This window comes from Heptranchias perlo, chromosome 28 (genome assembly GCF_035084215.1).
Source record: "Heptranchias perlo isolate sHepPer1 chromosome 28, sHepPer1.hap1, whole genome shotgun sequence".
Taxonomy (NCBI): Eukaryota; Metazoa; Chordata; class Chondrichthyes; order Hexanchiformes; family Hexanchidae; genus Heptranchias; species Heptranchias perlo.
In genome coordinates, this window is record NC_090352.1 from 9169798 (window position 1) to 9193116 (window position 23319).

General features: G+C 40.9%; 1 protein-coding gene across 7 annotated transcripts in view; it reads right to left on the reverse strand.

The window, feature by feature from the left end:
• The window catches only part of LOC137344834 (general transcription factor II-I-like), a 168879-nt gene that overhangs the window by 112537 nt on the left and 33023 nt on the right, over nt 1-23319 (reverse strand). For 6 of the 7 annotated variants that reach the window (XM_068008018.1, XM_068008019.1, XM_068008020.1 and 3 more), the window contains exons 3-4: nt 8047-8150; nt 4588-4726 (exon numbers count right to left, since the gene is read on the reverse strand). In XM_068008018.1, coding sequence (XP_067864119.1) covers nt 4588-4726; nt 8047-8145 — 238 coding nt within the window. In that variant the 5' untranslated portion in view covers nt 8146-8150. Of the gene's footprint in view, nt 1-4587; nt 4727-7562; nt 7596-8046; nt 8151-23319 lie in introns of those variants that run through there. The other variant, XM_068008021.1, reaches the window with a different exon arrangement.

The window sequence follows — 23319 nt, forward strand, 5'->3', positions numbered from 1 at the left end:
GTAAAAAGACAGCACAAAAGGCTTTGTATCTGAATGCGCATAGCATTCGTAACAAAATGGATGAATTGACAGCTCAAATAGAAATAAATATGTACGATCTGATAGCCATTACAGGGACAAGGCTGCAAGATGACAAAGGCTGGAACCTGAATATTCAAGGATACTTGACATTTTGGAAAGACAGGAAGCTAGGAAAAGGTGATGGGGTAGCTGTATTAATTAAGGATGACATGAGTATAATAGAGAGAAATGACCTTAGTTCAAAAGGCCAAGGTGTCGAATCAGTTTGGGTAGAGATGAGAAATAGTAACGGCATGAAGTCACTTGTGGGAGCAGTTTATAGGCCCCCTAGCAGTAACCACACTGTAGGACAGGATATACACGAAGAAATAATGGGGGCTTGTGATAAAGGAACAGCAATAATCATGGGTGATTTTAATCTACATATAGATTGGAAGAATCTGATTGGCAAAGGTAGCCTGGAAAATGAGTTCATAATGTACGTACGTTCGGGACAGTTTCTTAGAGCAACACATTCTACGGCCAACCAGAGAGCAGGCTATTCTCGATCTGGTAATGTGTAATGAGACAGGATTAATTAATGATCTCATTGTAAAGGAGCCTCTAGATAGCAATGATCACAATATGATTGAATTTCACATTCAGTTTGAGGGAGAGAAGAGTAAGTCTAAGACTAGTGTTTTAAACTTAAATAAGGGCAATTATGAGGGCATGAAGACAGAGCTGGCTAAAGTGAACTGGGAAATTAGGTTAAGGGATAGGTCAGTAGAGATGCAGTGGCAGATATTTAATGAGCTATTTCATAACACTCAGCAAAGATACATTCCAGTGAGAAAGAAAGACTCGAGGGGAAGGACGTACCATCTGTGGCTAACTAAGGAAGTTAAAGATAGTATCAAATTGAAAGAAAAAGCATACAATTCCGTGAAGATTAGTGGCGGGTCAAAAGATTGGACAGAACATCAAAAACAGCAAATAATAACTAAAAGAATAATGAGGGAGAAATTAGAGTACGAGAGAAAGCTAGCTAGAAATATAAAAACAGATAGTAAGAGTTTCTACAAGTATTTAAAAAGGAAAAGAGTAAGAAAAGTGAGCGTTGGTCCTCTAGAATGTCTGGGGAAGTAATAATTGAGAATAAAGAAACGGCAGATGAATTGAACAGATATTTTGCGTCCGTCTTCACTGTAGAGGGTACAAATAACATGCCAGAAATAATTGTGAATCAAGAAGTGAAAGGGAGCGAGGAACTTAAAACATTTACAATCACCAGGGAAAGGGTTCTGAAAAAAATTAGAACTAAAAGCTGAAAAGTCCCCAGGTTCTGACAGACTTCATCCTAGGGTCTTAAAAGAAGTGGCTGCAGAGATAGTAGATGCATTCGTATTAATTTTCCAAAATTCCCTAGATTCTGGAAGGGTCCCATCAGATTGGAAAATAGCGAATGTAACTCCTCTATTCAAGAAAGGGCGGAGACAAAACAGGAAACTACAAGCCAGTTAGCTTAACATCTGTCATAGGGAAAATGCTAGAATCTATTAAGGAAGTTATAGCAGGGCACTTAGAAAATCTCAATGCAATCAGGCAGAGTCAACACGGCTTTGTGAAAGGGAAATCGTGTTTGACTAATTTATTAGGGCTCTTTAAGTAACAAGCAACGTGGATAAAGGGGATCTTGTGGATGTGGTGTACTTGGATTTCTAGAAGGCTTTTGACAAGGTGCCACATCAAAGGCTACTGCACAAAATAAGAGCTCATGGTGTAGGGGGTAACATATTAGCATGGATAAAGGATTGGTTAGCTAACAGGAAACAGAGATTAGGCATAAATGGGTCATTTTCAGGTTGGCAAGATGTAACGAGTGGAGTGCCACAGGGATCAGTGCTTGGGCCTCAACTATTTACAATCTATATCAATGGCTCGGATGAAGAGGCCAAATGTATGGTTGCTAAATTTGCTGATGATACAAAGGTAGGTAGGAAAGTAAGTTGTGAAGAGGACATAAGGAGTTTGCAAAGGGATATGGATAGGTTAAGTGAGTGGGCAAAAATTTGGCAGATGGAGTATAATGTGGGAAAATGTGAACTTGTCCACTTTGGCAGGAGGAATAGAAAAGCAGTATATTGTTTAAATGGAGAGAGATTGCAGAACTCTGGTACAGAGGGATCTGCGTGGCCTGGTACATGAATCACAAAGTTAGTATGCAGGTGCAGCAAGTGATTAGGAAGGCAAATGGAATGTTGTCATTTATTGCAAGGGGAATAGAATATAAAAGTAGAGGTGTTTTGCTACAGTTGTAAAGGGCATTGGTGAGACACATCTAGAATACTGTGTGCAGTTTTGGTCTCCTTATTTAAGAAAGGACATAATTGTCTTGGAGGCAGTTCAGAGAACTTTCACTTGACTAATTCCTAGGATAAGGGAAAGGTTGGACAAGTTGGGCGACTCTCCCATTTAAGATGGAGATGAGAAGAATTTTTTTTTCTCAGAGAGGGTCATGAATCTGGGGAACTCCCTTCCCCAGACAGCGGTAGAGGTAGGGTCATTGAATATTTTTAAGGCAGAGTTAGATAGATTTCTGATTAACAAGGGAGTCAAAGGTTATAGTAGGTAGATGGGAAAGTAGGATTCAGGTCACAATCAGATCAGCCATGATCTTATCAAATGGCAGAGCAGGCTCGAGGGGCCAAATGGCCTACTCCTGATCTTAATTCGTATGTTCCTATGACCTTGAACCTTTTCCTTCCTAGGTCATTGGTTCCCACATGGACCACGACTTCTGGCTGTTCCCCTCTTCCCCTCAAAATGTTCTGCACTCTCTGTGATGATCTCTACCATGGCATCAGGGAGGCAACACACCATGCGGGACTCACGTCGACAGTTGCAGAAACACCTGTCCATCCCCGGACTATCAAATTCCCTACAAGTAGAGCATTCCAAAGATTCACGACCCTCTGAGTGAAGAAATTCCTCCTCATCTCGGTCCTAAATGGCCAACCTCTTAACTTGAGACTATGACCCCTAGTTCTAGACTCTCCAGCCAGGGGAAACAACCTCACAGCATCTACCCTGTCACGCCCTCTAAGAATTTTATACGTTTCAATGTGATCTGTTCACATGGACACCCAAATCCCTTTGCTCCTCCACAGCAACTAGCCTCATCATTTTTTTTAAAATTCTGATTTATCTTTGAATCAAAAAGTGGATGACGTTATACTTCCCCACAATGAACTCCAATGTGAGAAACGGAGGCTTCTAGAACTTCTGTAGTTTTGTCCACTCTTTTTGTCTGCATGTGCCTTTGTAATGTATCCATTACACTTGGTCCCCTCATCTAAGTCATTGATATAGATGGTAATTAGCTGAGGCCCAAGCATTGATCCTTGCGGCACCCCACTAGTTATAACTGCCAACCCGAAAATCTCCTATTTTAAGACATACGGAGGTCATGAAATGAGCTCTATGCAAGTTCTTTTCCTTTTTACTCAGTGTGAGCAATGCAACAGGAGATTTGCTAGCAATATTAAAAGTCTTACATACAGCACATGCCGTCTCACACTTCCTGTAATAATTGTATCACTCTCATGGGAAATTCATTCCACCATTGGCAAATTCATTCTACCACACCCGATTGGGTCATTCTTCCCATGACAGAGTAGTCCGATTCATCAGCACCCCTGCTAGTGAACTCAGTATCTACCCCATCCACTATCAGCACATTGATTCCAGGATGCATTGTAGCAACTCATTAATCTTACTGCAAAACCACCTTCCAGCTCCGCAATAAGAACATCAGCTCCACACAATGTTGACTTGGGATATACACTTTCATTCCTTCATCGTCGCTGGTTAAGAATTCTGGAAATCCCCACCAGCACCTTCTCAGTTGAAACAGGAATGGACAATAAATATGGCCTTCCCAAGGCACATTCAGAGATCAATTTTTTTTAAAAAGCAGAGAAAAGAAGGGAGAGAGAGAGACAGACAGACAGACAAAGAAACAGAGGGAGACAGAGAAGGGGGAAGAGAGAGGAGGATCATAATTGCACTCTGATCTATAAAGAGAAGTTAAGCTTCATTCTGTATGCCGCTTCCTAAATTGCGCTTTATTTTTAAAAATCCCATTTAATTTTTTCTCCTATTTTAGGATTTCCAAGCCATTTCTTAACCAGGTGGATTGGCAAGCAATATTCTTTGACATCTACCAATATTGCATTTATTAGTTTCACAACTCACTAGACAACTCAGCATGAATGTTGTGTGAAAAGCACTCATGTCCTAAAACTCTTGCACATCAGTGCACTACAGGAATCTCAAATTCAAGATATAGCCACAGAGAAACGGAGGCTTCTAGAACTTCTTTTCCAGGTATTAATTAATCCTTTGTGAAATCAAACAAATATTTAATGGTTTTAAAAACGGAATGAGCAGCAAGAGAAAAAGGTAAAATTCCAATCTGATATACATATTAAACAGAACGGAAGTAAAATATTAAATTCATGCAAGCATAGAGTTAGCCAGTGACTTAATACTATCCCCTTCATTTTGTAGTTTTAATTAACTTACAGTATTTGACAAAGTCGGTCTGAAAATCCTTTCGGCTTCCAATGAAAGATCTTCCTCGCTCAGTCCCCACCACAAATATATCTTTTTCATACACAGCAATACAAGCCACTTCAGCTTTTGACTTTGCAATTTCCTGACACTGAAGAGGAAATATCAGTTAAGAGAACTCTTTTACACACAATACAGAAAGACACATTCTGAATTTTTTTTTAAAAAAACACTCTTCCTGTCTATCATATATCAGATGTCACACTAATACAAATTTCTGTGTCATACCTAAAACAAAAGTATTCAGAAATAAAGAAAATTGTTTCCAAACAGAATAAATACATCAGAGCAACAATGTCTGCAGGGTCTTAATTGGTCTTTTCTCAAATCAAAAGGTTCCAATCTCCAGCTTGAATAGTATTAAACTTTTGGAAGCATGCACCCAGTGTTTACTTCCTTATTTGACTTTGTAGGTCTAAGGGGGCACACACTCACACTTCAGCAGAAGAATATTTTAAATGGTACATTTCTGGCCTTTTGGAACAGCATGCTAGGTGACATACCATGAGCAGCACCGCGAGATTTGCGTAATGTGCCTTGCATTTGGCGCACACCATATTTTAAATGTGCCAGTAGCATAAAAAATTTCACTTTTCTGATTGGAAAAAAATTCTCTGGAACCAAACAAAAAACTCAAAAACATTTATTTTACTGTGAGTATATCATCTTCTCACCATATCTATTCGTGTTTTGGATGAAGGAATAGATCCAAGTTTGCAAATTACACTAAAATTAGGAGGCACAGTAAAGTTGCGCAAATGGAAGCAGGGAATTACAAAGGCACATACAGACAAAAAGAGCAGACAAAACTACGGCAGATGGAGTTCAATGTGGGGAAGTATAATGTCATCCACTTTGGATCAAAAAGATAAATCAGAATTTTTTTTTTAAATGATGAGAGGCCGCTAGTGCACAGGTACAAAAAATAATCAAAAATACTAATGGGATGTTGAGGAAATGATGCTTCAGCTGCACAGAACTTTGATCCAACCCCATCTGGAGTACAGCAATTCAGTTTTGGGCACTGCATGTCATAAAAGATATATTGGCCTTGGAGGGGGTACACGGCAGATTCACCAGGGTGCCAGAAATTAAAGGGTTAAATTATGAGGACATGTTGCATAAACTTGGTTTGTATTCCCTTGAGTTTAAATGGTTGAATGGTGATCTAATTGAGGTCTCTAAAATGATAAAGGGATTCAACAGGGTAAATACAGAAATACTATTTCCTCTAGTTGAGGAATCTACAAGGGGGCATCATTTAAAATTAGAGCTAGGCCATTTAGGAGTGAAATTAGAAAGCACCATTTCACATGTAGGGTAGAGGAAATCCGGAATTCTCTCCTGCAACAAGACTGTTAATTGAAATTTTCGAGGCTGAGCTGATAGATGTTTGTTAGATAAGGGTATCAAGAGCAAAGACCAGTAAATGAGGATCAGGCACAGATCTGCCATGAAATAATTAAGTGACAGAAATAATTAAAAAGGGGATGAATGGCCTACTCCTGTTTCTAAGTTGCATGTCCAAAACCGTCTGCTTCTACCTCTAGGTGCAACCTGTAATGAACTTGTTGTATTCTGCAACATACTGTGAGCAATGTCACAAGAGACCCACCAGTATCTTCAGTAAATGCACAGTTCAGGGCAGCAAAACAATAAATCCCACTCCATTTCTTCCCACAAATTTCAACACGACCAGAAGTTATTAGTACATAAGAATTATTACACAACTAACATCTGTATAGCATGAAAACTTACAGTTCAGACCTTACATCAATTTTATCAATTTTTAGTAATTTTACGTGTTGTATAATAATCAATGGGAAATATTTAACATTCAAATCTTAAGACATTTATACTTCATTCACAATTAAGTAACTTGAATTATTTCCTCATTAAATGCATGATAGGATGTTCTCTATAGATCCCTTAAATAGCCTTTAATGCTGCAAGATTTATTGCATATTCAAACAAACAAAAAAAAACTATGAAGCACAGCTAGTAAAAGTAAATCCAAACGGGAGTATACAAAAGGGAAGAACGAAAAACAAAAAGCCAGAGGCAGAATTTAAATTATAATGCCATCCTCAACCCATTTTTGCTTCAATATCTATAAGGTTATTCAGAGCAGTCAATGCTCAAAAGATTTTTTTTTTAATAACTTATTTTTGCACTAATTTCCATGTTACTTAAGAGGCCTTACATCAATCTGCTGCTCGCTGACTCTTATGAAAAAACTTGTTAAAATAAAAATAAACTAAACATACCCTATTATCTAGCCTTTTCCCAGTCTCTCAAATCTAAGTACCACAACCATCTAAAAATAGAGTGAAGTGAGCACACTAAGCAATTCAAACTATTACATAGAGTTACACAGAAATTGCAATACAGAACCAGGCCATTCGGTTCAACCATTCCACTTGGGTGTTCATCCTCCACATGAGCAGTAGTCCTAATCCCACGTGCCGGCTGTTTCCATTCCTATTTTTCCTAACTACCTAGCTGACCTATTTTTAAAAGTTGACATGGTCGCTGCTTCAATTATTAACTTCAATTCACAGCCTCACAACTTTCTGTGTAAAGAAGTTTCTCTTGCTCTCTGTCCTAAATCTTTTACATTTAATCTTTGTTGAAGCTAGAGACAGTAATATATCTTGTCAATAAACTACATTTATTATTGTTTCAAAACATTCATCTCAAGACTACATAGAACATACACGCAAGTCCTATGCCTAGAAAACTTACGAGTAAAGAATTCCGTGGGAATCATGAGCGATTGCCTGTCTAGGCTGTTAACAGTACCTCTTCTTGAAGGTAGCTGAAGTTCTTCACTGAGTTTTGCTTTGTATCCCTCTTTTATACCATTTTTAGAAAACAAGCATACATTGTCTAATTCTTACTGAGTTTTAATGTCATTCTCCCCCCACCTCAGTTTCCAGTGTCATCTCAGCAATCTTTGCTTATTATCTTTTCTCTTCCCGAACTATGACTTGTCTCAGGAGTGTCTCTGCGATCAAAAGATCGGATTTGCAAGCATACAGCAAAGACACTTATGTTACTGTGATGCAATCACCTTTCGACGTATGGGTGTTGCACAATCAATAGCATTCCCCAGTGTAACTCACATGACCTACCTTGTTCCACTGGAGACCCACATTTTCGTAAGCCTCTGGATCGGACTTTAGAACTACCTTCTGCATGGATCCAGCAGGCCTGTAGGAGACTGCGGCAGACTTATAATGTAAAATGGAACAGTAATGCAGATGGGTCTTTTGTCATCACTCTCCCAGGACCCAATTGCATTGAGCCACAATGTAAAGTGCCTTAAGTGAACATATTTAAGATTGCTAATTAAATAACATTATCATCAAGAGGCTGAAATGACAATTTGATAAACTCCTAATAATTTACCATTGACTCAAGTGCTGACATGAGGAATTTTACTGCCAGTAGATTTTCAGCGCTGGAGGGTTCCTCCTGTATAATTGATGAAGTTCCAACTTGTGCCATGTTTCCTGAGCGGTGGGGAAAAAGAAAAAAGACAGAAAAAGAAAAATCCATTAAAATAGGTGCGCAGGGAGGAGAGGCTCTGGCACTACATCGAAAACATAACATCAGGCAAAATATCAGAATACCTAAAATTATTCAACATTGATTGGTTGTTTTCCTTGGACTGATTGTCCTCCGCACAGATCCCAAACAACATTCCATCACATCTGTGTTTATCAATTTTCAATCCTGCTGCTAACCAGTTATTCTATTAACCCATTAAAAAGGTCATTATTATACTAACTGCTTCAACCTGGAGTCTGTTCCACAAATCTATGCATTTTGGTGGGGGGTGGGTCTATCTTTCTAGCCAGCCTTGCTCAAGACTTGTGTGATGCCCTCTAATTCTGCACACAAATTAATTATCCATATTTTTGTCCTCCCAATAGCTTTCTTTCCAATGTAAACCAGTTCAGGTCTGTATCCTTTCGAACCCCTTGCAGTAAATTCCTTGGTACTATCACCAAAAAAAAAGATTGTACGCTGTGTGTAGAAATATAGATTGATACAATATGCTCTGCTTAAATGTAAACCTAAGGCTGAGGTAGGTCTAAGATGGCCACCCAGCTCGAGTGTATCTGACTTCTGGGAAATGGCATTCATTTTCAATTTCTATACAGCTTTAATGTGTTAATTAGGCTGGGAAGGCCACACTTGGATGATGTGATCATCTTTCACTTGTGGTTCATTTGATCCGGAAATAGAAATGTCAATCAATCAGTGGAAATATTAACCATTAATATCCACTCTAGGCAGTTCAAGGCTAATGGGATAATTAAGCTTCTAGCCTATGACAAAGACCGAACCTTGAAAACTTTGGAACCAGAGTGGTCAAGGATGAAAAGGAATCAAAGAAATTGAGTGCTGGGATGTTTACAGACTGTTGATAAAGAAATGCTCACTATATTTACTGCAGTCAGTGACAAGAGTGTGGTTCTAAAAATATCACACCTTTTACTTCTGTTGTACACAAGACTGTGTTGCTCTGTATGTATCTGTCTTGTTTAATTTCTGTAAAAAAAAATCTAGTCGGTTAATTCAGAATCTGAGCCCAACTGAAAAAAGTGTGGTGTATTAATAATACTGTCTTTCAGAGTGGCTTGGAGAGAAATAAAGTGTACAGCACACGATCATGAGAATCCTAAGGGGTTACGGTAGTGCAGGGGCAGGAACCTGTAGGGAAGCAATTTCTGGTGTGTCGGAAACACAAGATCTGCTTATAAAAAGTACAGCAAAACCACTGCAAGAGGGAATACCTTATTGAAATATCTCAAAGTTACACTACTCTGGCAGTAAGTAGCGAATTGAGATATCTCTACTATCATTCCCTTAGAATGCTAAACCCCAGAATAGTTTTTGCTCTTTTCTGAAGTATTGCAAAACAAAGTATTTTTGAAAGTAATGTGTTCCAAAACCACACAAAATATTCCAAAAATGGCCTCAACAATAAACATTAGAAAAGCTTGTTTCAACTTGGTCAACTGCCCTTAAGATGCAGCCCATTACATGTTCAGCTTTGTTGACAAGGGAAAGCCATATGGTTCCAGTACACTCAAATAGACCAACTTCCTGTAACTTTTGTGTCATGGGTTGGACAACCTACTCATGGTGCACACTATAATGAATGAAAAATATAGATTATAAATAAGTCCAATCAGACAATTGAATAAAGCAATTTAAAATAGATTATATATTGATATGGATATTACTTTGTGAGCACACCAAAATTATTACATATATACAACTTTGGAAATCTGAACAGTGCTTTAAATATGCTTGAATACCATTACAAGTAATGAGGTGGGCACATCAAAATCAAACTCAAAAAGGGAAGTAGTCACATTTTTGTAAAGTTATTCAATTAAAAATACACACTTCTGTACTTTCTATCAGCTCCTTATTTTAGTAGCTATTTTCATTTCCTTGTATTTTATTAGTCAGTATAACAGAATTCTGGCAGAATGGTCAAGAACCAGAGGACATAGATTTAAGGTGATTGGCAAAAAAACAAAACATGAGGAAAAACTTTTTTTTAAAAAAAAACACAGCGAGTGGTTAGGATCTGGAATGCACTGCCAAAGGGGATGGTGGAGGCAGATTCAATCATGGCCTTCAAAAGGGAACTGGATAAGTACTTGAAAGGAAAAAAATTTGCAGGGCTACGGGAATAGGATGGGGGAGTGGGACTAGGACTAGCTGGATTGCTCTTGCATAGAGCCGGCGCAGACTCAATGGCCGAATAGCCTCCTTCCATGCTGTAACCTTTCTATGATAATTCCCCACCACCCTCCCCCCCCCAAAGAAGTTAATTATCTGTAATTCTCATTTGAGAATGGAAAGAGTACAGAATGGTGCAAAGCAGCAAAATCCCAGATCAATCTTGGTTTTCCAGCAATTATTACCAAACAAGTGCTCCGATATAATTCTACTGCTCTTTTTATTTTACAGTAAGAAATTTTAAAACCAACTTTTGGTTTGGGAAAGAGCAGTTATTTTTACAACAGTGGTGTAATTTCTGATCTTGTCACATAGATCTCTTTCGGAGAACTAAGATCTGAAAAACTTGCAACAATTCTTAAATTTTAAATTTTCATATTTTGGATGAGAATTTATGAAGTCAGACGAGTACATTCATTCGTCTCCTTACATATCAGTTACTCTTCTACTTCTCCAAAACATCATACCATATGCATGTGCAGTACCAGCATAGAGAGGATAGTAAGTCGGTCCACTGTTATTAACAGCCTCTGTACCTGAAGTGACCTGGAAGCTGCCTCATCAGCAACTATTCCTTCTATCTTATGTTTCTTGAGCCTTAATTTAAAGTCGTAATGTTACATTCAGAAGCCCTGGAAAAGTTTCCAAAAACATTAAGACAAAATTTTGTCACATCAGAAATGTGCTGATTAAAGGTTATACTCATCTCATTTAAAAGGTACTTGGATATGCACTTGAAGTCTACGGACCAAGTGATGGAAAATGGGATTAGGCTGGGTAGCTCTATTTCGACCGACAAAAACGATGGGCCGAGTGGCCTCCTTCTGTGCTGTAAATTTTCTATGTTTCATTGTACCATGTACTGGATGTCTAGTACTAGAAAAAAATGAATAGTGTAGCATTTATTCTCCACTCACACTAAGTGAATCCAAATGGACTCAGCATCCAAAAATGTCTGCGTTTCCAAGTGCCCTCACTAGATTACCTGGCTGCGTGTTCACGTAACACTACTCAGGCTAGTTATCTGCATTTTTGATAATCTGGATGGAATTTATTAAAGCAATGACCAAAATTATGTTCATTTCTTGGGCATTCAACATGTACATTGTACTTCATACTGCTGTACATTGTACTTCATACTGCTGTAATCTGATGGGACGTATAAAACAGCCCCAGTTACCATTTAGTCACTATTTTTTTTTAAATTCAAAATAAAGCATTTACATTTAAGCTGTTCTTATACTGTACCCTAGGTCTTGGGAAAGCAACGCAACAGCAGCACAATGCCACATTTATGTGTCGATAGTGCTTCTGCACTATGAGTCACTATTATACACATATGCAAATCAGCTGTGACAGTTTGGTCAGTGTAGGCATGAGATACTTTTGTCACAACACTGCATCATGACTTCACCACCAGTAAACCTGTTATTTCCACCAGAACAGCACATTTATTGGCTCCAGGAAGATCAGTGGTAGTCAGGGAAACCCAATTAAAAAAACCTTCCAGGCCTTAGGTTTCTAAAAAAGTGGCATGTTTAGTTTTTGGTCACTGCCAACAGTATGAGAACCATGTGGGATCCAGCAGCACAAGAATGTTTATATAGCAGTCCTCAGAGAGCAATGTCTCAGAGCACTTTTCAGAAAAATGGCCACCAAGCAGGAGAGAAAAGAAAAGAATCAGGGACAAAGTGAAAATAAGAGTTTTAAGGAAGCGTGGAGAGGGCCGTCAAGGCAGAGGGATTTTAGGTTTTTTTTTGTGGGGGGAAAGAGTTCTACAGGAAGGGGTCATAGTGGCTAAAAAAAAATCCATCGATGGTGAAGGAAAGGGAGCGAGAAACCAGGAATAGACTGGTGTCTGAGGAGCAGGGGTGCATGGAGTACATACTGTGTAGGAGATCACAGAGTTAAGTAGAAAGAGGCCAGGGACTGATTTGAACACAGGGCTGATGATCCTGTAGAGGATCCGATGGGGTATAGGAAGCCAGGGGAGCTTGACGAAGAGATGCAATGGGTTTGCGGACCATTCTGTAGAGCACATGGGCTGAAGCTTTCTGGACAAGCTGTAGTTTATGGACAGTGGAAGCAGGACGGCTGGCAAAGGCGGCTTTCAAAAAGCCAAGATTTGAGATGATGAAAGCATGGACTGGGGTTTCTGCAGCACTGGGAGAGGAGGAACCCTAGAATGTAGGCCATCAAGTCCAGGGGATGTCGGCTTTTAGTCCCATTAATTTCTCCAGTACTTTTTCTTTACTAATATTAATTACTCACTCTCATTAGACCCCTGGTTCCCCACTATTTCTGGTATTTTTTTTGTGTCTTCTACTGTGAAGACAGATACAAAATATTTGTTTAACATCTCTGCCATTTCCTTATTCCCCCATTATAATTTCTCCTGCATCAGCCTCTAAGGGACCCACATTTACTTTGATGTGGAGATGCCGGTGATGGACTGGGGTGGACAAATGTAAGGAGTTGCACAACACCAGGTTATAGTCCAACAGCTTTATTTGAAATCACAAGCTTTCGGAGCTTAGCTCCTTCGTCAGGTGAAGTGAAGAGATGCATATAAGCACAGCAAATATAGTCAGAGAACAATGCCTGGTGATTACAGATAATCTTTCTAACTGCCCTTTATCACACCTCGGCAGAGAGATAATCACAGCAATCAAAGGAGTGAATGGTGTTCAAACAGGTTAGTCAGGCTACTCTCTTCCTTTTTACAGACTTGTAGAAGCTCTTGCAATCTGTTTTTATATTTCTTGCTAGTTTACTCTCATATGTAATTTTCTCCCTCTACCGATTTTTTAGTCATCCTTTGCTGGTTTCTAAAACTTTCCCAATCTTCAGGCTTACTACTCTTGTTGGCAGCATTATAAGCCTCTTCTTTTAATATAATACTATCTTTAACTTCTTTAGTTAGCCACGGATGAATCACTTTTCGTGTGGTGTTTTTATTCCTTAATGGAATGTATATTCTTTGAGAATTATGAAATATTTCTTTAAATGTTCGCCATTGCTTACCTACCGTCATATCTTTTAATCTAATTTCCCAATCAATCTTATCCCCTCATACCTACATAACTGGTTTTGTTTAAGTTTAGGGCTCTAGTTTAGGACTTAAGTACGTCACTCTCTAACTCAATGTGAAATTGTATCATATTACGATCACTCCTCCCCAGAGGAGCCCTTATTATAAGATTATTAATTAACCTTGCCTCATTAGTTGTTCACTACCAAGATTTCAACATTCATAGTCACAATCTAAACACAGGTCTTAACTAAAGTATCTTAACAGTCCATACAATTAATAACAAACCGATTAGTCTGCCACTACAGTCCTAAGCCCAACGAAAAGCAGTTAAACACCCATGCAACTGCAGTACTGGTGATACCATTTTATTTTGCATACCTTAAAAATATCTTAAAATTTCTCTGCCAACATTTCAAAAAATAAGCCAAGAATGTCACTTCTTATACATTATGGTTCAGACCCTGAAGAAATAATGTACATAAAACATTAATCTTTGATATTAAAGGATGCTAAGATTTCTACAATTGGCAGCATATGCTTATTTCTTAAGTTCAAAAAGGGATTGAAATACCTGTTAATTACAATTCATAAGCAAAACTAAAGAATACAATGGGGCAAACACTACTTATTATTGCCCACCCCAGGACAGTATCAGACCCACATTGTTCAATTATGACCACACAAGAAAATCATGATTATTTATCAATTCAATTATGACTTTAGAAAGCAACTGTGTTCTGAAGTCACTTTACATGACAACTTCAGTTATAACACAGCTTAGTTTCATATTCTTGCACTAAAAAGCCATTAACTTGGCCCAGTAAAGTTCCTATAACCCCAAAATGAAAGCAGTTAAATAATGAATACTTCATTCATATCCACCATTATTCAAAAGACTACACTTGGATTAAGTACCTGGGGTTCAGCAGGATCAGAGTGCATCCTGAGGTTTGGTGGGGCAGCGGTATGAAAGCATCATGATGGGTGGCTAGGATTTAGCAGAACTGGAGTGAGAAAGGGAAAAAAAGGCACAGATCTGGCGGCTTTAGGAGGTGGCAGTTTTAAGATCGAGCAACACTAGTCTGCATATATATGAGCTATTTCAACCAGAGATACTGTATAAAGTATTTTGATTGGTTCCTGGACAATATTTTTTTTTATTCGTTCATCTGATTTGGGCATCGCTGGCAAGGCCAGCATTTATTGCCCATCTCTAATTGCCCTAGAGACGGTGGTGGTGAGCCGTCTTCTTGGACCGCTGCAGTCCGTGTGGTGAAGGTTCTCCCACAGTGCTGTTGGGTAGGGAGTTCCAGGATTTTGACCCAGCAACGATGAACGAACAGCGATATATTACCAAGTTAGGATGGTGTGTGACTTGGAGGGGAGCATGAGGTGGTGTTGTTCCCATGTGCCTGTTGCCCTTGTCCTTCTGGTGGTAGAGATCGCGGGTTTGGGAGGTGCTGTCGAAGAAGTCTTGGTGAGTTGCTGCAGTGCACCCTGTGGATGGTACACACTGCAGCGACGGTGCACCGGTGGTGAAGGGAGTGAATGTTTAGGGTGGTAGATGGGGTGCAAATCAAGCAAGCTGCTTTGTCCTGGATGGTCAAGCTTCTTGAGTGTTGTTGGAGCTGCACTCATCCAAGCAAGTGGAGAGTATTCCATCACACTCCTGACTTGTGCTTTGTAGATTGTGGAAAGGCTTTGGGGAGTCAGGAGATGAGTCACTCGCCACAGAATACACAGCCTCTGACCTGCTCTTGTAGCCACAGTATTTATATGGCTGGTCCAGTTAAGTTTCTGGTCAATGGTGACCCCCAGGATGTTGATGGTGGGGGATTCGGCGATGGTAATGCCATTGAATGTCAAGGGGAGGTGGTTAGACTCTGTCTTGTTGGAGATGGTCATTACCTGGCACGAATGTTACTTGCCACTTATCAGTCCAAGCCTGGCTATTGTCCAGGTCTTGCTGCATGTGGGCACGGTCTGCTTCATTATCTGAGGGGTCGCGAATGGAACTGAACACTGTGCAAACATCAGCGAACATACCCATTTCTGACCTTATGATGGAGGGAAGGTCATTGATGAAGCAGCTGAAGATGGTTGGGCCTAACACAGTGCCCTGAGGAACTCCTGCAGCAATGTCCTGGGGCTGAGATGATTGGCCTCCAACAACCACTACCATCTTCCTTTGTGCTAAGTATGCCTCTAGGCACTGGAGAGTTTTCCCCGATTCCCATTGACTTCAATTTTACTCGGGCTCCTTGGTGCCACTCGGTCAAATGCTGCCTTGATGTCAGGGGCAGTCACTCTCACCTCACCTCTGGAATTCAGCTCTTTTGTCCATGTTTGGACCAAGGTTGTAATGAGTTCTGGAGCAGAGTGGTCCTGGCGCAACCCAAACTCAGCATTGGTGAGCAGGTTATTGGTGAGTAAGTGCCGCTTGATAGCACTGTCAACAACACCTTCCATCACTTTGCTGATGAGTCGGTAATTAGCTGGATTGGATTTGTCCTGCTTTTTGTGGACAGGACATACCTGGGCAATTTTCCACATTGTCGGGTAGATGCCAGTGTTGTAGCTGTACTGGAACAGTTTGGCTGGAGGCGCAGCTAGTTCTGGAGCACAAGTCTTCAGCATTACAGTCGGGATTTTGTCGGGGCCCATAGCCTTTGTTGCATCCAGTGCATTCAGTCATTACTTGATATCACGGAGTGAATCGAATTGGCTGAAGACTGGCTTCTGTGATGGTGGGGATATCGGGAGGAGGCAGAGATGGATCATCGGCATTTCTGGCTGAAGATGGTTGCAAACGCTTCAGCCTTGTCTTTTGCACCGACGTGCTGGACTCCGTTTTCATTGTGGATGGGGATGTTTATAAAGCCTCCTCCTCCCATTAGTTCTTTAACTGTCCACCACCATTCACAACTGGATGTGGCAGGACTGCAGAGCTTTGATCTGATCTGTGATTGTGGAATCGCTTAGCTCTGTCTATAGCATGTTGCTTCCGCTGTTTAGCATGCATGTAGTCCTGTGTTGTAGCTTCTCCAGGTTGGCACCTCATTTTTAGGTACGCCTGGTGCTGCTCCTGGCATGCTCTTCTACACTCCTCGTTGAGCCAGGTTTGATCCCCTGGCTTGTTAGTAATGGTAGAGTGAGGAATATGCCAGGCCATGAGGTTACAGATTGTGCTGGAATACAATTCTGCTGCTGCTGATGGCCCACAGCGCCTCATGGATGCCCAGTTTTGAGCTGCTACATCTGTTCTGAATCTATCCCATTTAGCACAGTGATGGTGCCACACAATACGTTGGATGGTGTCCTCAGTGCGAAGACAGGACTTCATCTCCATGAGGACTGTGTGGCGGTCACTCCGACCAACACTGTCATGGACAGATGCATCTGTGACAGGTAGATTGGTGAGGACAAGGTCAAGTAGGTTTTTCCCTCGTGTACGTTCGCTCACCACCTGCCGCAGGCCCAGTCTAGCAGCTATGTCCTTCAGAAGTCGGCCAGCTCGGTCAGTCGTGGTGCTACCAAGCCACTCCTGGTGATGGACATTGAAGTCCCCCACCCAGAGTACATTCTGTGCTCTTGCTATCCTCAGTGCTTCCTCCAAGTGGTGCTCAACATGGAGGAGGACTGATTCTTCAGCTGAGGGAGGACGGTAGGTGGTAATCAGGAGGTTTCCTTGCCTATGTTTGATCTGATGCCATGAGATTTCATGGGGTCCGGAGTCAACGTTGAGGACTCCCAGGGCCACTCCCTCCTGACTGTATATCACTGTACCGCCACCTCTGGTCAGTCTGTCCTGCCGGTGGGACAGGACATCCCCAGGGATGATTACGGAAGAGTCTGGGAAGTTGGCTGAAAGGTATGATTCTGTGAGTATGGCTATGTCAGGCTGTTGCTTTACTAGTCTGTGGGACAGCTCTCCCAAATTTGGCACATGTCCCCAGATCTTAGGGTGGAGGACTTTGCAGGGTCGTATGGGCTTGGTTTGCCTTTGTCATGTCCGGTGCCTAGTGGTCCGATGCCATTTGGTACGTCCGGTTTTATTCTAATGACTTTTTATAGCGAGATTGTACAACTGAGTGGCTTGCTAGGCCATTTCAGAGGGCAATTAAGAATCAACCACATTGCTGTGGGTCTGGAGTCACAGACCAGGTAAGGACGGCAGGATCCCTTCCCTAAAGGATATTAGCGAACCAGATGGGTTTTTACGACAATCCTGTAGTTTCATGGCCACCATTACTGATACTAGTTTTTTTTATTCCAGATTTTATTTAATTAATTGAATTTAAATGCCCCAGCTGCCGTGGCAGGATTTGAACTCATGACTCGATTATTAGTCCAGGCCTCTGGATTACTAGTCCAGTAACATAACCACTATGCTGCCGTACCCAAGTTTCCTTGGTTAAATACGGAGAATGCATTAAAAAATATTCCACGCTCTTCCCCATCTCAGGAGCAGAAAATAAACACATGGTTGATTTAATAACATCGTAATGTTACTTTTAACCAGCAAAATTTGGTCTGGAATTTTTGCATCTTTTGGAAAGTGGGTGGGGTGTAGAAAGGGAATGCAGGGTTATGAATGACCAGTCTTGCTAGGAGACAAATTTCTAAATGTTACCATAGAAAAAATAACTGATCTCAGACAAAATTCACAACTTAATGTTGTTTTTAGGATTTAATCAAAAATAGATTCAATTATCTCACATGCTTCTGAGTTTTTCATTATAATTGCAAGAGGGTGGCTTTACAAAATGCTGGCAATGATACTGTACATTCAACTTGCAACTTCCTAAATTACATTTAGAATCAAACTGAAATCAGGGTCACCTTCAACTAGGAAAAACAAAACCAAAACCAAAACAATAAAGAGACATTTAACTTTTCCACCGACATTAAAAAACATTTCTATCAAGTTGTTTTGATTTTGTATCTATAAAAGAATAGAAAATTTCTGTTTGAGGTAATTTATCTTAATCCCTCTGAATTAAGATTACGTATTTCACCACCACCTTCTCAAGGGCAATTAGGGATGGGCAATAAATGCTGGCCTCGCCAGTGACGCGCATATCCCATGACTGAATAAAAAAAATAAATAAATAAGAGTAAATAACTGATAATAGTTTAAGTAGTTTAAATATACCTGAACCTGTTTGAAAATTATCTGAAAAAGCAAAGGAACTCAGAAACCTTGTTACATGAAACAACAAAGTGAAAGGGAAAGCACCGCATCCACTTGCAGCGCTTGTATTGATACATGATGGGAATTGTGTACACGGAACAGGCTCAGACTATGTCCCTTCAGTTGCATTGTGTTAGCCATGGGGAAAAATATGAACATCATGCCCAGCTTCGAGAGGAGCCTTCAAGTAAAAATCTTAATGAAGGCATTCAAAGGTCCAAAAGAATTTCTATGCTCAAGTTTAATTGTGGTATTGCAAAATAAAGGGAATTGGATAAATAAGTGAAGGGAAAAAATTTACAGGGCTATGGGGAAAGAGCAGGGGAATGGGACTAAATTAATCGCTTTTTCAAAGAATCGGCACAGGCACGATGGGCCGAATGGCCTCTTCCTCCTGAGCTGCACCTACTATGATACATAACTCAGGGTTTAACAACCACTCAAGCTACAATTGTAGCTTTTTTATTGCTAAGATGAACAGAGGTGCTGCAAGTATTCAAACTCCAGTATTTTCTGTTGCTGGGAAGTCTGCATTGCAAATAACTATGTTTCTTCATACTTATTCGCAGAAGTGTAATGGACATGAATTACCTTCTATACATGCAGCTGTGAAACTGAATTCAATAAAACTAGTAATTTGTGAGCCAGCATCAGAAAATGAACGACCACAAAAGCTGCTGGATTGTTCTAAAAACCCAACTGGTTCATTAATTTATTCATTAACACATGACCACATGGTTGACTCTGCTACCTTTTTAGTGTTATCCACATCCCAAGGACAAATACATATATAAAAAACAAATAAACAAGCTAGTTGGCATTAATACAATATGGAGCTACAAGAGTTGTTAGGTTGAAAATCAGGCTTTTGCTCACAGCAGGGGGAGTGTAAAAGAAGGAAATTACTGCAGTATAAATAAGGCAATAGGTTCCTTTTACTATAGAGATTGCAAGAGGGTCATGACATCAAAGGTTTGTACAACAAAGGCTACGGTTCGGGAAAAGAAAGGATAGGAAGCGACAATGTGACAGGGTATGGGCCCCCCCCCCCATCCATCCTTGTCCAACAATCTGTTCAATGATCTAAGGATCATAAAACATCCAGTCGTGTTGAATCAAGCAGGAACTAGACCATGAAAGAAAATGATCTCAAAAGAGATAAGTTTCACTCAGTAGGAACTTTTGCCTACCTTCAAGGTCAGGTAGCGTGAACAGGCTTGGATAAGCCATACTCACGATTTCCCGCCAAAAATCCTGTACACACAAGTTTTAGACGCAAGGCTGATATCTACTGCTCTGAATGGGGTTTTAAGATGAATGTTTGGAAACAATAAGTGAAGAGAGATGAGGTCCTGCAGGCAGATTTTAAGGAGTTAGGAAAGAGATTAAGAAGCAGGACCTCAAAGGTAGTAATCTCCAGATTGCTCCCAGTGCCACGCGCTAGCAAGTATAGAAGTAAGAGGATCGAGCAGATGAATGCGTGGCTGGAGAGATGGTGCAGGAGGGAGGGCTTTAGATTCCTGGGGCATTGGAACCAGTTCTGGGAGAGGTGGGACCTGCACAGGCTGGACGAGTTGCACCTCAATGGGGCTGGGACCAATGTCCTCGCAGATAGGGTTTAAACTAGTTTGGCAGGGGGGTGGGCACCAGGATGTAGCATTAGAAAGGAGAAACAAGGTGCACAAAGGATTGGGAGAGAAAGATAGCACTAGAACAAGAAATAGTACAGTAGTAGATGGGACTAGACTAAGAGCGAGTACAAGAAAGTCTAAAGATAGGTTTACAGTGCATGCGTGTAAATACACGAAGTGTGTTAAACAAGGTTGGAGAGCTGCAGGCGCAATTTGCCACATGGGAATATGATATTATGGCGATAACAGAGACCTGGCTCAAAAAAGGGCAGGATTGGGTACTAAATATTCCTGGATATAAGAAGTTCAGGAAAGATAAGGAAGGGAAGAAAGGAGGTGGGGTGGCAGTACTGATTAAGGAGAATATTGCAGTGCTGGAGAGGATGCCCTGGAGGAGTCTAAGACAGAATCTATTTGGTTAGGGTTAAGAAACAATAGAGGTGCTATTACACTACTGGATGTATTTCCATAGGCCACCAACTAGTGGGAAGGAGATAGAGGAGCAAATTTGCAGGGAAATTACAGAGAGGTGCAAAAGCTATAGAGTTGCGATAACAGGGGACTTCAACTATCCTAATATAGACTGGGATAGTAATAATAAGGGGCAAAATTTTTGAAGTGTGTTCAGGAGAACTTTCTTGACCAGTACATTTTCAGCCCAATGAGGAAAGAGGCATTGGTGGACTTGGTTCTGGGGAATGAGGTGAGCCAAGTAGAGCAAGTGTCAGTGGGGGAACATTTAGGAAACAGCAATCATAGTATAGATTTAGACTAGTTATGGAAAAGGACTTGGACCACTCTAAAGTAAAAATACTCAATTGGAGGGGGGGGCCAATTTCAGTGGGATGAGAACAGATCTGGCCCGGGTAAATTGGAATCAAAGACTGGCAGGCAAAACTGTAATTGAACAATGGGCAGCCTTTAAGGAGGAGATGGTTCAGGTACATTCCCACGAGGAAGAAAGGTAACGCGACTAAAGTTAGAGCTCCCTGGATGACGAGAGATAGAGAGTAAAATGAAGCAGAAAAAAGGGGCATATGACATATTACACAAGTGAGCACCAGGCTGAATATAGAAAGTTCAGAGGGGAAGTGAAAAAGGAAGCGGGGCAAAGAGAGAGTATGAGACGAGACTGGCGGCAAACATAAAAGGGAATCCAAAAGTCTTCTATAGGCATGTAAACAGTAAACAGGAAGTAAGAGGAGGTGGGGCCAATCAGGGACCAAAAAGGAGATCTACTCACGGAAGCAGAGGGCATGGCCGAGGTACTAAATGAGTACTTTGCATCTATCTTTACCAAGTAAGAAGGTACTGCTACAGTTTCAGTAAAGGAAGATGTAGTTGAGATATTGGATGGGCTAAAAATTGATGAAGGGGAGGCACTAGAAAGGCTAGCTGTACTTAAAGTAGGTAAGTCACCCGGTCCAGATGGGATGCATCAGAGGTTGCTGAGGGAACTAAGAGTGGAAATTGCGGAGGTACTGGCCATAACCTTCCAAACATCTGTAGAGCCGGGGATGGTGCCAGAGGACTGAAGAATTGCAAATGTTACACCCTTGTTCAAAAAAAGGGTGCAAGGATAAACCCAGCAACTACAGGCCAGTCAGTTTAACCTCGGTGGTGGGGAAACTTTTAGAAACGATAATTCGGGACAGAATTAGCGGTCATTTGGACAAATGTGGATTGATTAGGGAAAGCCAGCACCTGTTAAAGGCAAATCGTGTTTAACTAACCTGATATAGAGTTTCTTGATGAGGTAACAGAAAGGGTAGATAAGGGCAATGCAGCTGATGTGGTGTATATGGACTTTCAAAAGGCACTTGATAAAGTGCCGCATAATGGGCTTGTCGTCAAGATTGAAGCCCATGGAATCAAGGGGGCAGTAGCAGCATGGATACAAAATTGGCTAAGCAACAAGAAGCAGAAAGTAGTGGTGAATGGTTGTTTTTCGGACTGGAGGGAGATGTACAATGGTGTCCCCCTGGGGTTGGTAGTAGGACCACTGCTTTCCTTGATATATATATATTAATGACTTGGATGTACAGGGCACAATTTCCAAATTTGCAGATGATACAATACTTGGAACTGTAGTGCACAGTGAGGAGGATAGCGATAGACTTCAAGAGCACATAGACAGGCTGGTGGAATGAGCGGACACGTGGCAGATGAAATTTAACCCAGAAAAATGCGAAGTGATACATTTCAGAATGAGGAGAGGCAATATAAACTGGAGGGCACAGTTCTAAAACTGGTACAGGAACAGATATATCTGGGGGTATATGTACACAAATTGTCAAAAGTGGTTGAGAAAGCGGTTAAAAAAACCATACCGGATCCTGGGCTTCATAAATAGAGGCACAGAGTACAAAAGCAAGGAAGTCATGATGAACCTTTATAAAACATTGGTTAGACCACAACTGGAGTATTGTGTCCAGTTCTGGGCACTGCACTTTAGGAACGATGTGAAAGCCTTAGAAAGGTTGGAGAAAAGATTTACTAGAATGATTCCAGGGATGAGGGACTTTAGTTACATGGAAAGACTGGAGAAGCTCAGGTTGTTCTCCTTGGAACAGAGAAGTTTGAGAAGATTTGATAGAGGTATTTAAAATCATGAAGGGTCAAGACAGAATAGAGAGAAACTGTTCCCATTGGCAGACGGGTCAAGAACCAGAGGACATAGATTTAAGGTGATTGGGAAAAGAAACAAAGGTAACATGAGGAGAAGCTTTTTTTTTAAAAACGCAGCGAGTGGTTAGGATCTGGAACCCACTGCTGGGGAGGGGGGGGGGGGGGTGGGGGTGGTGGTGGCGGTGGTGTTGGAAGAAGATTCAATCATGGCTTTCAAAAGAGAACTGGATCAGTACTTGAAAGGAAAAAATTTGCAGGACTACGGGGATAGGGCGGGGGAGATTGGGTCGACTCGGCCTGTATTCACTCGAGTTTAGAAGAATGAGAGGGGATTTCATTAAAGTATTTAAAATTCTGACAGGGCTAGATAGCCTGGATGCAGGGAGGATATTTCCCCTGGCTGGGGGTCCAGAATGAGAGGTCACAGTCTC